This window comes from Oratosquilla oratoria, chromosome 2, assembly GCF_046742065.1.
Source record: "Oratosquilla oratoria isolate Oo_2021 chromosome 2, ASM4674206v1, whole genome shotgun sequence".
Lineage (NCBI taxonomy): Eukaryota > Metazoa > Arthropoda > Malacostraca > Stomatopoda > Squillidae > Oratosquilla > Oratosquilla oratoria.
The window spans coordinates 60,973,237-60,992,302 of NC_134778.1; the positions used below are offsets into that span (position 1 = coordinate 60,973,237).

General features: G+C 36.1%; 1 protein-coding gene across 1 annotated transcript in view; it reads right to left on the reverse strand.

Annotated features, from left to right (window-relative positions):
• Positions 1-19,066, reverse strand: part of LOC143039386 (uncharacterized) — a 290,661-nt gene that overhangs the window by 6,956 nt on the left and 264,639 nt on the right. The window contains exons 4-6 of the mRNA XM_076209339.1: positions 6,693-6,819; positions 2,349-2,397; positions 252-431 (exon numbers count right to left, since the gene is read on the reverse strand). Of these exons, the coding sequence (XP_076065454.1) occupies positions 252-431; positions 2,349-2,397; positions 6,693-6,819 (356 nt within the window). The remainder of the gene's footprint in view (positions 1-251; positions 432-2,348; positions 2,398-6,692; positions 6,820-19,066) is intronic.

A 19,066-nucleotide genomic window follows, 5' to 3' on the forward strand; every position in this document is an offset into this window, starting at 1 on the left:
CTAGGTATGTTAGAGAAAAATAACTCATAGGTACTGTTATTTTCTTGTATACTACAATTATGCAAATACACAAACACAAACACACACACACACAAACACAAGTACACGGGCAAACACACGCACGCAAACAAACAAAAAGGCACAAGCGTATACAGACACGGACAAATGCTTTTCTGTTTGAATGAAATGAAGAATGTATGCGTAATGTCTGTCCTATCTCGGTATGAACCTTTGCACTGTTCCATCATTACCTGGGCTGCCGAAGAAGCAAGCGTTTGATGAATTCAATAGCTTCCTCTGATATATCCTCAAACAATTCGTCTGGAAAGTCCAACTCTCCTTTCGAGATCTCGAGAAATGTCTCCTGGTCAGTGTCTCCTCCAAAGGGCAGAAATCCCGTCAAGAGCACGTAGGTCAGAATCCCAACAGACCTGAGGGGATAACGGACAAATAATTGCATTGGGCTTGTGGTAAGGTTTCTGAATATTTGTGCAAACGCACTGCTTTAGTTAGTTTCGTTAAGATTTAACACATTTAATTTTTTGCTGTATCTATAGATGTTCATGCGAATAAAAACAAAGTTATTGTTGCTGCGTATGTTACAATACTGAAAGCACATTACATGATGATCCTTCATTAGAATTTTGCGTTACGAGTATGTGAGCTATATTCAAAGTGATCGACACTTATTAAAGAGTAAGAATATATATATATATATATATATATACATATATGTGTGTGTGTATGTGTGTGTAAAAGTACAAGACTACTGTTTTATATCTGTAAATTCTATTTACTCATTTGGGAACATTATACTATATACACTATAGTATAATTAATCTAGGTCTGGAATCTCAGGGGCCCTTGTAATATTTCATAATTCCTAATGGGTCAGCAGAGGAAAAAATGTTGAGGAACCCCAGATTAATATTGAGATGTTTTGGAAAAAAAAAAAACATGGAGGATGTGCGAATGGAATAAGTTTGAGATAAAACATAGAATGAGATGGATGGATGGATGGAGTGACACGAGCTTTGCATGCTTACGGTGTATCATTTTTGTTGTTAACAGAGGAAGAGAGATTGCGAAAGATAAGAATGTATGGATAGAGAGATTGTAAATTAGTGACTGGATAACACTGCTCAGAGGTATGTTCCCCGCATCTGCTACATGTTGTTGTAAGATAAGCAGATTTGTGTGGAAAGGAAGAGTCGCCGTATGATGAAGCCGTGGGGGTTACTCAGCTTCGGTTAACGGGCCTTGTGGGACATAAGCTGTGTCTCGCTGTGATGTGTTTGACCCATGCAGTGTAGTGGTGTGTGTGTGTGCGTGTGGGGGGGGGGGAGCGACCTCTCACTCCCGTGAAGCTGGGATGAGAATGATAGTAGTAGTGAATTTTTTTGGATTGGGTTGTACTTTGACTCATTTATTGTATCACAAAGGAATTGCGGGTTCTTTATATGTGGATATATAATTCGGCAACGTAAAGATCTCCTGTCAACTTGTTCCTCCATTATAATCAACTGTAATGCTGTGGTCTCTGTATTGGATTCAGGGAATGCAAACGAGGAGGGTCTGATTAATCTCTGAGTAATAAGGACGGGACCATATCATACTTTCTGCTTTTTACACCTGAGTTTCTTTCTATCAAAAGTTGAACATACGTAAGTGTAAGATAATGCAAAGTAAACATTTCTTGTTTTTATAATATAAAATGCAGTTATATTTTAGATGATAGTGTATACATAAAAATATATCTTCTAAGCTTTTAACTCAAAGTCAAATGCTAAATTTTGCCAAAGGCAACACGGCAGATGATAACTTCCTATCAGAAAGACCATATGTTGAAAAATATTAATACATTCGCACGATCAGTATGCTCATTCAATATACGCAGGCATGATAATCATAGTTAAACCCTAAATCCCTAATAGATGTGCGGGGAGGCAGTAGCCGTTAATTACCCAATTATATTTTTCTCTAAAGGGCAATAAGGATATGAAATATAACTTCAGCATCATGTTCTTCGAAAATAATCAGCAAAATCATATTACTTTCAATAAAAAACAACACCTTAACTTCTTCCGAATTCATACAAGTTGTGACACGTAAGAGGCTGATGGTCATGGTCAAAAACAGGATACTGTATGTATACCGCATTAGTTAGGTATAAGCTTCGAACAGCGCGTATCTAACCGGCCTGGGCAATGTAAACAAACTGATTGACGCCGGAATGAATTCTTGTTGAAAAGGAATGCACATGTATCTAATGATAAAATAGTTACCATGAATTTCTTTGCCATGAAAGTAAGGACTAAAAGGAGAGAGAAATATGGAGGGAAACTTACCACATGTCTGTCTTGGTGGTTATTGGCTCGTAATGTATTATCTCCGGTGCTGTGGAAAAGAGAGGAGACAATGAATATTAACATAAATATAGGGAAGACATAACACAGTTTTTCTATTATTTACTGTTACAAAACAATGGATATCAATGCACGGGGATGTATATAGAATAACGACTCGATGAAATAAGAAAAAATACTCGATGAAATATGAATAAAGACTCGATGAAAATAAGTCTACGTACAACTACACCATACCGTTCGAGATTGCTTGGGGAGTTTCTCAGCTCCTTGTGTAACATCGTCATGGCCTAGTTAGTATAATTTTTTATTAGTGATTATGTTACACACTGTCAAGGGTTCGAGTCCCGATGATGGAGCTTATATATGTATATATATACATACATATATATATATACATATATATATATATATATATATATATATATATATATATACATATACATATTTCGGCAGCAGGTTTTCCTGTAGACATATTTCATCAAAGAAAGTATCAGTGTCTGCATTAATTATCTTCTTATGGAGATTTTCAAGACGTCTATCTATAGACTTGTCTTCTGCATTTGAGATAGCAATCGCTCATACGGAGGACATAAGTTAAATTTAGGAGAAAAGAAAGTGGAAACTTAGTTCTTGACGTTTCTTATACTATGTACAGGGTTTTATATACAAAGCGAGGGGGATAAAGTATTAAAAGTTGCAGCCACTAGAAACAAGGAGATAGAAGTATCGGCCAATCAGGTGTGTCGATCCTGTGTAAGCATGGGCCAATCAGGTGCGACTGTTTCGGGAGTCTGGGGCAGTGACGTCCCGGCTCGACGGATGACGTCACCGCCCTCAGACAAATCTTGTTTTCAGTCTTTCCTCTGCTGTAATTGTTTTCCCTGAACATAATTAAATTTGTCTACACTTACTAGTTTGTATGTTTTATTAATTAATTCGTACACCGTGCTTTGTGGTTTGAATTCTACTTTCATTGATCTTGCATCTCCTTGTACATATCATTCTAACATAAGAAATATTCTATTTCTTAATACGTACCTTCTTTATCGCCCATTATTGTTTATACTATTTCTTTGGCTTTCTGTCTTTCTTTTATTTCTCGTTCTTTTCTTACTAGTTCATTTTGTTTTGTCTAACAGTTTTCTTATAAACTTTTCTTTACGTTTAAATACACTTATCGCCTCCTTCTTCACATATTTCTTTTGTTCGTTTCGTTATTACGTAAGTTTTCGTAATTGCACTTATTCTTCTTGTAATTTTGACTATCCTCTCTGTCTCTGTTAAATATCTCTAATATTTACTTAACTTTCTATAGTCTTCTCATTGTTTTGTTTAACTGTCCTCTAACTCACATTTCTATTCTTTAACTTATTGTATTCATCATTTAACACCTGAAACTCTACTTGATATGCTTCCTTTGTTAGTGTAATCTCATTCAATATAGATTTCAAATCATTTATTTTTGCCGTCTGGTCAAATATTTGTTTCATGAGTGCTTTCAAGTATTTTTTGGTCTTCATCCCATCCTTTACTCCTTTCTCTCTTTCCTTTTATTTCATATTTTTCATTCTTGTCTTTGGCTGTTCCAAATTACTCAGCCTAGTCCTAAATATTCCACAGTCACTTACTTGTTCGGATTCATCAACAGTCGCCATAATTGTCAACTGATTGATCTTTACCTGGTTATAAGTTGTAAATATCGTGTGTTGCATATCCATCACTCATTAAAATGAACCACTTAATGCACGGTTTAGACCTATCAACTGGTGCAGAATATTAAGGTGGGTTTTCACTGCATATAATGAAAAATGTCATAGAAATGATCATTCGTTCAAAACTGGATTATGCTTCAGCGATATGGTCCCCGCATAGAGTGAAAGGTGTAAGCAAGATCAGAGGATATAGAAAATCAGCAACCGAAATGGTTCCCAAGCTAGCAGATAAGAGGAGAGGCAAATATGCATCAGGCCTGACATTGAGAAAGAGGTGATTTAAACGTTTGTGTGTGTGCGTGTGTGCACGTGTGTGTGTGTGTGTGTGTGTGTGTGTGTGTGTGTGTGTGTGTGTGTGTGTGTGTGTGTGTGTGTGTGTGTGTGTGTGCGCGCGCGCGTGTGTGTATGTATATTCGTGTTTGTGTGTGTGTTTATATGTGTGTGTGTAATATGAATGGGCTTAAAACGGGCGTTAAAATGTGGAAGAGAGAGAGAGAGAGAGAGAGAGAGAGAGAGAGAGAGAGAGAGAGAGAGAGAGAGAGAGAGAGAGAGAGAGAGAGAGAGAGAGAGTGAGGCAGAGAGAGAGGGGTGGGGAGATACGGGTTATAGAAGAACGAGCCTCTCTAATTAATTATTGAATGAGTCTATGTCATTTTAGTAATATCTGGCCAGCTTTGACACTGTCGCCTTTTCCAGTTCTTTATTTAGCCTTTGATTCTTCACCTCTTTGTCAAATTCCCTCTTCAGTTTTCAACTAATCTGAGGCAATGCAAAATATATAACATCAAGCAGGTTGGTTATTGCCAAGTCGTATAATTTCTATAACGATATAAGTACCCATAATTTCTCTATTGATTTTTAGATGGATTTGTATATCCTTTGCTGTAGATTTCTGTGGATTCCATTAATCATTCTTCAGATTATATTCTTCTTTTCATGAATACACCCATCGTCTGCCGTGATGCTTAAGTACAGTTACTTGTTGTTTTTTTCATCATGAATTATTAATGTTCCTTATTTTAGAAACAGTAGGGATCACATATATCACACTAATAATAACTTCCCTCACTCCAATGAGCTATTTATTACTCATAAAAGGGTTTAGAATCGATATTATCTCGTTGGTCTTGTAATAGGCCTCCATATTTTGAGGGTGATGGGTTGGAACTGTACTACATTGTTCTTTGTCATATCTAAAAGGCTAAAAAATCTATAAATTTTACGGCATATCTAAGAACAATGCACAAGGTGCCTTAACATGATAAGACTGGAACAAAGAAAAAATAATTCCTAATGGTAAGATAATGATAATTTTCCAAATACTCGAAAAGTTAACTCAAAAAAGAACAAATATGGATAGGACACACGTTATCGGACTAAGCACATAGTACATACATTAAAGAAAACTCACTAACGGATCAATTTTATCATGAGTTACATTTAATGATTAAAAATCGAACTTTCTAATAGACAGACACAGCATAAACTTTGTTCGTTTTTTCACAATGCAAAAATAACGTCTGTTGCTGAAATTTTGATGCACTTTGTATACAAGAAAACATATTTTACTATAAGGCGAATATTGTCTGGAGAATGTCGACATTAGCATATTAGATAAATTTATTAAAAATTGAGCACGACTTACCTGGAGCGGACTGTTTTTTATTTTTATCTATCTATTTATTTTTTGGTAAGTTTCAATGATTTTTGGAGAGTTATTAAGTGGCAAGGAATAAAACAGTGCAATAGTTTAACTTCGACTGGGTATGACAGAAGATACAAAACTACAGGTCCAGACCGTTTAGATTTTCTGCTGTTGAGGATATGACGAAGTTTTGCGACCTGAACACAAATTATGAATTTTACAGGAAACTGCGGGACTGTCACTTGCAAATATTTGTGAAAGTTTGAGTAGGCGATCAAGGCCACATTGAGACAGGAACTACCTTGTCTTTGGGTACCGGAAGGACACTGCCTTTCCTTTGATATATACGGTCGTGGTTCCTGCTGCACAGAGTTTCTTATGGTATCAGAGTTATATTTCATATCCATCACACTCTTCGGCAATTTTTCAATTTCGTGCATTTTGAAGTGATTTTGAATTATGATTTATTAAACGTTTTCTGTTAAAGTATTTTTCCCTAGAAGCCATGCACACCAAAACTTAATGGAAATGGAATTGAGAGTGATATATGTATATAAATATATATACATACATACATATATATATATATATATATATATATATATATATATATACAATAAATATATGTATATACAAACACACATGTGCCGTATATATATATATATATATATATATATATATATATATATATATATACATATATATGTATATATATATATATATATACATACTGTATATACACATTCATATATGTGTATATATATATACACATATATGTTTATATATATATATATATATACACATATGCATACATACATGCATACAGTACATATAAGAAGAGCTAGGGAGAGAGAAGGGGGATTAGTTAATAGTTTATTTCTTACATGTATTCAAGCATGGGTGTATACTGTGTGTGCACGCAACTTAGAATAAACCTTTCAGAGATTGGCAGGGTCTCACACTTACCGACATAGTCCGGAGTGCCCAGGATCTCGCGCACTTCGTGGCCGGGCATCACTAGCCGCGCAATCTCGAAGTCGCAAAGCTTGACGGCACAGTCGGGGAAGTCACCCATCAGGACCAGGTTCTGGGGCTGTCGCAAGGAAAGGAAGAATTATAGAGTTTGAGTCTGTCTGAAAGCGACGCCGATGTTCATCATTCATGTTCATTCTTATCAACCCCTTCCCCTTTCAGCTTAGTTTCTCTTAACGTTAATACATTCATGTTAATTGTTATCACCCTTCCCTTTCAGATTAGTTTATCTTAATGTAACATATCAATATTTGTTCTTATCACCCTTCCCTTGCAGCTTAGTTTCTCTTAACGCTAACACATCCATATTCATTCTTATCACCCTTCCCTTTCAGCTTAGATTTGCTTAACGCTAACACATCCATCTTTCTCACAATTACATTCTCATATTCTGATCATTCACTCATGATCAGGTGATTGGGGACCTTCACCTAGTCATGATTTTTATGACATTGCCAGTGTCAGGATGTGTAACTGAGGAAAGGAACAAAAGATTATATGCACGATAGCAAAATAATAATTATCAACTCTATTCTTGAAAGCTGTGGAATCTGAGGGTGTGAAATTTGGCAACAATTAATCATCGGCCGTATTCCATATTAGCATACGGTACTTATTTGCAACTTAATACTTTCTTAGGCGCTAAGCTTTCGATAAAAATAAAAATGTACAAGTTATATCTACAACTTCATCTCAGAAAATCAATCCATTAGATTTCTGTATTAATGAATTAGTCATAGCTAATTCGGCAGAGAATTTTTGGCCTCAGAAAATAATCTAAAATCATATTCTAGGTAAAAATAACATATCAACAGTAGAATGTAAGGAAAAAAATTGTAAAGTCAATGTATGACGGATATAGTTTATCACATCTTAGAAATATCAGCAGAGGAAAGTATAGTATCTTGAGTAGCCACATCAGATTCCAACGGCCATCTTGAAATTTCGAATAAAGGTTTGTGTGACATTTCAATTATTCTGGCATAATATCAACAAAACACCCCTAAACAAAGTCTTGGATAAATCATGCAAGTCAGTGAGTTTCTCATCTGCAAATACGACCACTGAAAAAATTAAAAAGTTTAACTAAGCTTAAGTTTGATAAAGCACTTGATCTGGTGACTAGCATCGGATATTTCATAAAAAAAGAAATAACAAAATGAAATTATTAGCACATCAAAAAATAAAAGATACAACGGCTTGTGACGAATGTAGAGAATGGAAACAAAGCAAACATTGTTATCATATCAAGAATCAACCTTAATAATTGAAAAAAACTGATGGAAACTATGATAATAGATTTCATGGAGTACACAAAAACAACTTTAATGATGAGCAATGAATATGGCTGCAAATATATGCGTTATTTCACAAATGAGCACTTCAATCTTACAAGTTCGCACAAAAGAGAGTGTCTATATAACTAAAATTCTATTTTTCCTTATATCATCACATATGGGTCTCCAATGATGTTTTCCAATCTTCTGTGTCATGCTTCTACTAAATTTTGGGAAACAAACTGTATGTTTTTCTATGTCGGGATTTTGGCTCGCCTGATTTTGAGCTTTTCTATATTTTGGTCGGAAGGGATTTTGGCAGTCGGGTGTGCGCGCGTATATATATATATATATGTATATATATATATATATATATATATATATATATATATACATATATATAGTCATATATGTACAGATATATGTATATATATATATATATATCTATATATATATACATATATACATATATATATATATATATATATATATATATATAGTGTGCGCGTATATATATATATATAATCTTATCTTCTTTGCACCTCTTCTATCATTCTACTTTTCCCAGTCATAGTTTTCATAAGTATAATTTATTTGAGTTTCTCACTTGTTGTTAATGTTTTCCAAGGTTTTATTTATATAATTTCGTCACTCTTATATCTTTACTTGTTCTGCTGTTTCCTTCCCCTGTTTCTGCTGTTATTTTTCTTTCGTGTATTTATCTTCCCTACCCACGTCGTTTCTAAATGTGTTATTTATTATAACTTCCATTTTCTCCGTATCAATATGGGTCATCTATATCACAAAATCCTTATGCCTTCTGACAATAGCTTGCATATTTGGAAAGTAATGTGATGTAAATGTTTCTTATGGGGTATAGAAGTCACGTCGATTTGACAGAGAACGAGTTTAAACAGTGAGCCCAATTCATGAGGCTTCCACTGATATGTTGCAGCTTCAAGCGTGTAAGTAGAATATATAAGATTAAGAAAATATTTTTTTGAGAATCATCTTATGACCATTGATAATGATAATTATAGTAATAATAATAATAATAATTTTATTTGGCATTGAGTCAATATACAGGACGTGCATATAATGAAAAAAACGCATAGTTCGAAATAACAATTACAATTGCCGAGGATAACACAAGAAAGCATATGTTAAAGTACTTATCATGCATCACATTCTTCATGACTCATACTGGTGTATTAAAGGACGAGTATATAGGAAAAGGATATTATATGTCAAGCTCTTTTTGTTTTCGTATCCATACTGGATAGATTTATGGGCGAGTATCGCTGTGAATGCACAAGGAATAAGTTGGAGGGCTCCCTCTTCCCTTCTCGTCCAAGGTCGAGTCGGGTTGTTCAAAGAGAAGAATGTAGGTGAACGTTAGAATATTTATCAATCAGAAACTTGGACCACTGGTTGGCAAATTACTATGTACACCCAGTAAATTGAGGGGTTTGGGGTGAGGATAATTAATGAAATTTAATTCTTTAGTTAGTGCGAGAGCGTCGTTGGATTGAAATGTTCTTTGTTTCTTTTTTGTTTAACTTGTTTCTTTTTTGTTTGTACGAATATTGTAAGCTGTACTTGCATCGTTTGTTGGAGAACAGAATTCTGTTCTTCTCATCATTGGCTATTTCGATTTTACGTTTTGTCTTCTTTAAGTTGATCTGAATCGGCTATTTCAAGTGAATCGGTGAATAAACTAAGAATTGAATATTTGTTGTCGCTCAGCGATTCACCTAATTATGAATAATCCCCCAAATTTTCATTCAATTATGAATTTGTAGAAGGAGTTTTCCTTAATACTACGTCTCCTTTATTCAGATTTATTTTTTTTGCTCTTTTATGTTTTATATCTCATACAGAATCTATCCTTGATACTTCCACGTTCCTACGAACCTCTTTTGTTTTCTATCGAATGTTATATATTATTTGTTCATGAAACCTTAATTACAGAGGTGAGGTAGATCTTTGCCCATATGGGAAACGTAAGGTTCGTTCAAAAATTATATAGTGTAGAGATTTTCTGGTTGCAGAATTAATTGACCCATTGATAAATGCCACCACTAGGGGTATCCAGTCTCTCTTATGTGCCTTGTGGGTAATATGTAGTAGTGTAGCAACGATCTATCTTATAGATCTTGTCTACCTGTTCCAGCATTTCAATTCAGACTCGTTCTCCGATGATATCTTTCTTGGGATATTGAATTTACGAAACATTTCGTCTAGAAAGGTTAAGCTACTTCTTTAACTGATTTATCTTTCACTGAAATAACTACGATGTATATTAAAAAGAAATCTACTGGAACTAAAGCATTATTAGAACCTTGGTAATTCCAGGGTATTTGAAGTAAATTTATGGTAATTGTGCCCTAGGGTGGTGATGGAATTAGGAACTCTTGCATTGGACTAAATAAAGATATTGTGACTTTGTCCCGGACATAAGTTGTGTGTGCGTGTGTTGAATTGCTCAACATGTCCGCATGTGGGGCCAGTAATATTGCTTTCTTGTGTTAGCCAGCCCAAGAATTTACACCTGTCTGGATGTCCAGTTAATGGACTGTTGTGAGTTATTTGAAGACTGAGAAGGCAAAAAAGATGAGATCAGTGCTTGTTTATGCCTTAGTTTAATTTCTCTCATCAATACATCTTGGTTAAGGAATATCTGTTCTATAGGTTCTTATTCATCCCCTGATTCCAATAGGTAAATCATGGGTTTCCATATCGGGTGATGTGTCTCTCTCTTCTCTTCTCTCTCTCTCTCTCTCTCTCTCTCTCAAATGTTCCACAGAGAAAATGGCCACAGTTGTTAGAGTTGCTATTTGTGGGGCTTGTTTTGTGTCTTAAATGTTCCTACTTTGTGCTCTTGCTAAAAATATCTCCTTTTCCTTTTATGTGATGAAAGATGGGATTGCACCTAAGAACTGTAAGATGCCACGGGGCAACATTTCCATATTAGGCTTTATCTTTGCATAAGTGGACTATTGGCAGATGATCTTTGCGAATGTTGCTTGTAAAACAGGTTCAACTCCTTGATGTCTTCGAGAGCCCAAACATTTGCTAATGCATCTGGATGAACGGGAGAGTGTTTTCGTCCTGTTTGGCTTAATATTCTACACACGTAAGCTATCCCCTGTCACAGATTTCTGTTTTCAAAAGTCCACCACGGGACGGAAGTTCTCGTTCCTCTTTGGCGTGAGAAACACAGGGTAGTTTCATGGAGAGGAAGCCTACTGTATCACTCCCGGGTTCATTACATCATTAACACTAATGTCTTGCTACACCAAGATCTCTTAATTTTTCCTTGACTGGAATATCAGATTCATCTTGTGCAAGGTATACATGGGCATCGCTGTCAATCGTATTTGCGCTGCATTGTAGATGTTCAAACTTGCTGCTATTACATGACATGTTGATTTTCTCAGCCCAGTAATATAATGTGGACAGGTCACTGTACATAAGAACATATGAATGAAGGAGACTGCAAGAGACCATAAGGCCTACACTAAGACGCTCCGTGTAGTAGCTGGGCTTCGTGTTCCGAGATCACTTGCCTCAGTATACGAATGTTATGGATGAAGTAAGCAAGAGATGAATGCTTGACAAGAACTCTGATCTCAGGAATGTACATAAAGAAGAGAAAAGGACCAAGCGTAGAACCTTGTAGCATCTCCCCACACATTTGTACGTACAAACATGCATGTATACATACATACATGCATGCATGCATGCATATGCACATACATACGTACATACATACATACTTGCATATACAGTACACACACACACATACACACGCACGCACACACAAACACACACATATATATATATATATATATTATATATATATATATATATATATATACAGTATATGTGTGTGTGTGTGTGTGTGTGTGTGTGTGTGTGTGTGTGTGTGTGTGTGTGTGTGTGTGTGTGTTTTGGTGTGTTTGTATGTGTGTGTTTGTATGTGTGTGTGCTTATGTGTAATTTACCAAGGTCTTGGATCACTTGTTGGACTCGTGATCGACAGCTACAATCCTCCCGGAAGAGAGCTCAGAGTTCATATATGACCGATCTATGGGTAATGTTGTGACCTCACACGCACACACACACACACACACACACACACACACACACACACCTCCCTGCCCACGAGAGTTGGAGTAACGGCTCGCAGTCCAGCGATACTAAAATTATTTCAGCCCTGGGCGGGATTCGAACTAGGACCGCTGAGTTAGCAGTTGTGATCACTACCAACGCACCATCGAGCCATGTGTGCGTGTGTGAGTGTGTGTATGTGTGTGTGTGTGTGTTTGTGTGTGTGTGTGTGTGTGTGTGTGTGTGTGTGTGTTTACCTACCTAATTTTATTTACCTACTTGTATTCTACGGGAAGGGGAGCTATGCTGTTGACCCGTCTTTGTATCTCGCAACATATAGTGTGTGTGTGTGTGTGTGTGTGTGTGTGTGTGTGTGTGTGTGTGTGTGTGTGTGTGTGTGTGTGTGTGTGTGTGTGTGTGTGAATACTCTTATATTCTTGCATTCATTTATATGTGCACATGCATATATGTATATTCATTCACTCATGTTTATCGACCCTCATTGTATCAATATATCTTGTATACCTACAAATATGGATAATCGTTAAATCTGGAAATAATGTTTTGTTTACACTGCCATAACGTTTTGACTAAAACATGAGAAACTAGGCAGCCGACGTCCAAAAACGAATACGTTCTTGTGTGGTAACAACTCGGTAATTCTACACGAATAATGCCATCTCATTGCACGATAGCGTTGGCATCACAATACACAAAGACGGTAACATAATTATTTTGACTATAATCCTATTCATGTCAACGCTTAAGCATTTCATGTCGTAATGAAATTACTTTAGATAATTATTCAACGCAGTCGTATCCGCGTAGATCCCCAGACTATGTTTTACAAAGGATTACAAAGGATTACAAAGGCAAAGCATGCCGACAGGAGACCTTTTGATCCATATCTAGGTCGGATGCAAAAAAAAAAAGAAAAAAAAAATCATATTAATAATAAATTAAAACTATAACAATGTAAATAACAATTAAAATACATAAATAAATGCATTGGTATAGTTGAATAACAAACAAACAGGTAAATAGTAATTGATAATAAATTGACATATAACTAATAATAAATGAAAATCAGACAGACAAATTATAACAAAACAAAAACAAATAATATAACATAAATTATAATAATTACAGCATCTTACTTAGGTATTTATCTAAATGATTCTTAAAGCTTCGAACTGAACTACATTGTACTACCTGTGCAGGAAGTTTATTCCATTCATTAACTACACGGTTGGCAAAGTTGTTTCTACCTACTTCCAAATTGAATCTATTTCCGGACAGTTTGAGACCATTGTTTCTTGTCTGATTCTCATTCAATGTGAAAATTTGGTCACTTTTGATGTTGTCAATTCCCTTTAAAATCTTAAAGACCTGTATCAAGTCACCTCTGAGTCTACGCTTTTTTAGGGAAAACAGATTCATGTGCTTAAGTCGATTTTCGTATGATTTATTTTTGATATTTGGAATCAGTTTTGTGGCTCGCCGTTGTATTTTTTCCAGTCTGTCAATGTCTTTAATGAGATTCGGTGACCATACGGAAACAGCATATTCCAAATGTGGACGAACTAACGATTTATATAGCTTGTTAATGAGTGATGGACTTTTGAAATCAAAAGATCGCGCAATCAATCCCAGAATCTTATTTGCTTTCTCAGAGGCTGAAATACACTGCTTCGATGATTTGAGGTCGTTACTGATAATTACGCCGAGATCTTTTTCACTATCCACTTTTGTTAACGAATTTCCAAATAACTTGTAATCGTACTTGCTGTTATTTTTACCTATGTGCATTACCTTGCATTTACTTGTGTTAAATTTCATTAGCCACTTTTCAGACCATTGCTGTAATTTATCTAAATCTTCTTGAATATCTAATTGGTTTGAGTGATCATTTGCCACTCCGCACAGTTTTGTATCATCAGCAAATTTGGAAACAGTAGATTTTAGTCCATGGTCTATATCATTTATATATACTATGAATAGAAGTGGCCCAAGAACGGAACCCTGAGGAACTCCACTTGCAACACTTTTCCATCCAGAAGTTTTTCCATTTAAAACAACTCTCTGTTTTCGACCTTTCAACCAATTACTAGTCCAACCTAATAGGCTACCACTTATTCCATGCAAAGCTAATTTAGTAAGTAGTCTTTCGTGTGGGACGGTATCAAAAGCTTTTGCAAAGTCTAGATATACTAAATCTATATTGTTTCTTTTGTCATAATTCGAGACAACTGTGTTGTAGAATTCGAGTAAGTTAGTCACGCAAGAACGTTTCCGTCTGAAACCATGTTGGCTATCATTTATCAAACGGTTACTTTCTAAATGATATTCGATAGCATCTCTGATGATAGTTTCCATTATTTTTCCTACGATCGAAGTCAAACTAATAGGCCTATAGTTATTTGGTTTCTTTTTGTCACCTTTTTTGAATATGGGAGTAACGTTAGCTAGCTTCCATTCTCTTGGGACATCTCCGGATATGATGGATTTCTTGAAAATAATTTCTAATGGAACAACAATCTCATTTTTCATTTCCTTTAAGATTCTTGGATGCCAACCGTCAGGCCCTGGTGTTTTATTAACTTTGAGTTTGTCTATACACCTTTTAATTTGTTCTTTTGTTATATTTACCGTAGTGAGTAAGTTTACCCCAGACTTTTCACAGGTTTCAGTTTGGAATTCACTTTGAGGTGTTTCGTTTACGAATACCGAGCTAAAATAATTGTTTAAGAGATTACACATTCCTTCATTTGAATATTCAAGTTGACCGTCAGCAGATAATAGTGGACCAATGTGATTCCTAACAACCTTTTTATCTCTAATGTAACTATAGAATTCTTTGGGATTCTCTTTGGATTTCTCAGCGATGTTCATTTCGTATTGTCGTTTTCTTTTTCTTATTGTCTTTTTTAAATCTCTCTGTATTGATACATAAGTTTCATAGTCATTAGATGCACCCGAGCACTTATATTTCTTATAAGCCTGTCTCTTTTTAGCAATACTTTTTTCAGTTTCTTTGTCGAGCCACTTTGGGCGAGCCTGATTTGGGGGACGTCTGTCCTTAAAAGGAATGTAAGTTTGAATCATCTTAGTGAGCGTATTTTGAAATATTTCCCACATCTGATCTACAGGCCTTTCGTTGAATTTTTCCTCCCAATCTGTAAGCTGAAGCTCCTGACGTAGTTCTATGAACTGAGCTTTACTGAAATCGGGTATTTTAGAAGCACAAGTATCTATTCTAAAATTGTTTAGGAGTTTGAATCTGACTAAGTTGTGATCGCTATTTGCAACAGATTCACCGACTTCTACATCAGTTGCCATGCTTTCGCGGCTAGTGATCAATAATCCACATGTATCACGGGTTTTACGTTATCATACCACCACTAGATTTTCACCTCACCAAAGGAGCATGGAGGAGGATGGATCGCAAGATCAGGTCATCACCACACGAATAATCTCCTCCTCACTCCCTCCCTCCCGCCAAGCAAGCAATAGTTTCTCCTACAATATAAGTTGTGAGTCAACAATCCGGCCATGTAAGGCACCAGGCACCGCCCTCCCTTCCTCCCTCCCTTCCTTCCTTCCTCCCTTCTATGCCTCCTTGCCTGCTTGCCTACTTGCCCATGATATCTCACTGCATCGTCCCGGTGTCTCAGCCTCCTCCGTTTTCTATTCTGTTTTTTTTTTTCTACGATTCTCGATGAATTTCTATATTACCCTTTCTCGGATTTCTTTCTCGTTACTATCTGGATAGATTTTTTTTTCTTGTTATGCATATGAATGCATTCCTTGCTTGTCATGTAATGGTGACGTTCCTGAGCTCATTTCAAGTCGTTTTTCATGCATATCCTATAACCCAATTTATCTCCATTGCTCTTCATTTTTTACATCCATTAAATTACTTTGATTATAATGCCACCTCTTTCTCTTCTCTATTTTCTCACTTCTCATCAGATTATTTTTACTTCCTTTGCCTTCACATGATTTCTACCTTCGACAAAATTTATATTGGTCCTGTTTGTTTTGTTAACAATTTCAACAAAAGGTTAAGAACATATTTTGATGAACAAATTGGGAAGATGATTTATGACCCAATCAACACATAATTAGAAATTGATAATGATTCGGATCATGAACCGGACCTGGGAATAAAAAATAAAAAATAAAATAAAATTTGGTTATTTTTACACCAATCTTGGCAAGTTACATTCCCAAGACTGATTTTATTTGTGTTTACTCGATTTGGACAATTTCCATGGCGAGGGTTTGCGCTTTCCGAGTGCCTATAGTCTACTTCTCTTCACTTCCTAGTAGAACCTTCACGTTATATTTCTTTCCCTCTCTTTTTATTCCGCACTCCTTTTTCTCTCATTACTATGGTAGACCATCCACCTTTATTACTTTCCTGAAGAAACACTTGGGCTGGTTTTAATACGTTTTTCCTCCCTCTATCGCATTACTTCCTCCTTGTTCTTCTCTCGCTCTCCTTGTGTTTACATCTTTCATCCACATTCCCTCACGCTTTCGTACCTTCTTCCTCTCTCTTTCATTTCACTTCTTTGACTTACCACATATATCATCCTCCGATTCGGACTCTCCAACTTTCTCGTTTTTCGAGAGAAATTTCTTATCCTGTCTCCTTTTCTTTTCGTCATTTCTTCTCTTCTTTTCTGCATCCTTCACGCAACAGTCCAAAAACCTCCAGAACCTAACCCATCTGCGGTGGCTGTCTTTTAATATTCTGCTCTTTTCTGCATCAACATCCACTGCTCATCGATCAGCGTGCTTGTTCTCATATTTTCTGCTTACCGCCCTGTGATTTCACCTAGGAGTAAAATCATTCTGTTTCTTCTTTCGCCCCTTCTCCTTGTTGTTTCCTTCCTCTCATAACTATTTTCTTAAGGCTACCTCTTCTTCCTTCTTATTCTCTGTCTTCTCTTACGGTTCTTGACCCCTCACCGAGTATTCTTGACCGTCGTTGCTTTTCTCTTGTCTAGGTTGGGTCCATGGTCAGGGCGACGCATTTTGGCGTCTGCCGTCTTCGATACCGGGACGTCGACTCTCGATAATCAAATCCGAGCCAAAATTTGCTCGTGACCGTTATTTTACATGAGCCAAATTCAGCTAGAATTTTTTTTTTCCTTTCTAATTTTCCATTGAGATATATTATGCACATTTAGGGATTTTGTCTTCGCCGACGGCGGATTTTTTTTTTTTTTTTCAATTTAGAAGAGTTTCTGTGCAGTAGAGGTTTAAGCCAATACTCTGACTGAACTGTTTCTATGAACTTTCTCCCATCGTACCAGATTTGGCACCTTCCTTCAGAACATTTTTCTGGTTGATGCCAGGAAACGATTTTTCTTCGAACTCAGGTCGAGGAACGTTTCTCTGGCCAACGAAGATCACTAAACTCCATTTTTTTTTTTTTTTTTTTTTGTCGCCGACATTTTCGTCAGAGTCATATGGTTAGTTCACCTTACTGGATTAAGTAATCCGTTCTCACTACTCAGTAATCATAGGCCTCTACGAATAATATAATTAGTTCTCATATATTGCATGATCTTCATAACTGACTTTCAGCAGTTATGCAGGATCTCGGCATCTTCATGAACCATGGGTGTATTATTTATCAAAACTGAAAAAATAACTTGAATGACTCTCCCCAATCACCGTAAAGACGACTTCCAAACCATTGTTTTTCTTTACAGTTACATAATAGGTTTTTTCTCAGACTTGCCCATCGTGATTTTGTGCTACACGAGGCCATTTTTTATTTCAGTGACATCGTGTGAATGTTTCTGATACACACTTGTTTGAAATTCCCCCGTTTAGCTTTAAAACAAGTAAATTTCCCTGGTGACTATAAGAATAAAAGAGGATTTAAGAGACGAAGAAGAACTTAGGCGGGGGTGAAAATGCAGACAAAAATAAAAGGTATGGGCAAGGCAGCAAAGGTAATTTGATCCGAGTTAGTTCCTGTTTGGTACTTGGATGGCTTGATGGGCTTTAGTATTTGATAACTGAAAAATTAATACCCAAAGCTTAATGACAAGTAAGTTGAAAGCGGTAAATTTGGCAAAAGGAATATAGTTGTGGGTTGAAAATAGCTGCATGTACGATGATAGATCAGTGAAATAGATCGTCTTATTTAGTCAATCAGTGAGTCATGTTTGTGTTTTGGTTATTACAGTTAATGGTATCCTGGTCTATAGCACAGTGAGATTGTTGTCAAGGATTTTTCGGTTAACATTTATATTCATAAAACGTGCATCTCTTCTAGTAAGGCTAACTTGTAATATATGTCATCTAGAAGGACGAGATTAATGACAATTCCCTCTGCAATACAAAACCGGTAGTTTCTAGTGTTTATGTCGAAGCAGTAACGACTTCACAGACTGAGAATAAATATGATGATAAACGAACGAAAACGACAGGATGAGGATTGCAAAAATGCGCGGATTTTATAGGCATCTGCTTATTAAACCCACATATATACATTATATAGATAAGAAAGTGGATTTCTTTTTTATATTAGCTGGGAAGCAGCTGGGTGAATGACCCAATGATTACATAGAGTGATTTACTGGTTTATTGGACTAGTTAATTAGGCGGCTCAGAATACCACCAAGCTAGATACAGATCGTCTGAAGTCAAGGAACTAGAACAGGGGCCATGGAAGATGATTTCATCCATGCTGGCATGATCATGTATACCCTTCTGTCAGCATAAAAGTCAGTCTATGCATACAGACAGATCCATTGCCGTTTGTTTATGCAACCGCAACGTAATAAAGATAAATGTACTGATGCCTACTTCGATGGTTCCCTGTGTTTTTGTTGAGTACTGAGGTGTATATGAATTGAATTAAATGTCCTGATTGAGGAAAGGTCAAGGCACTAG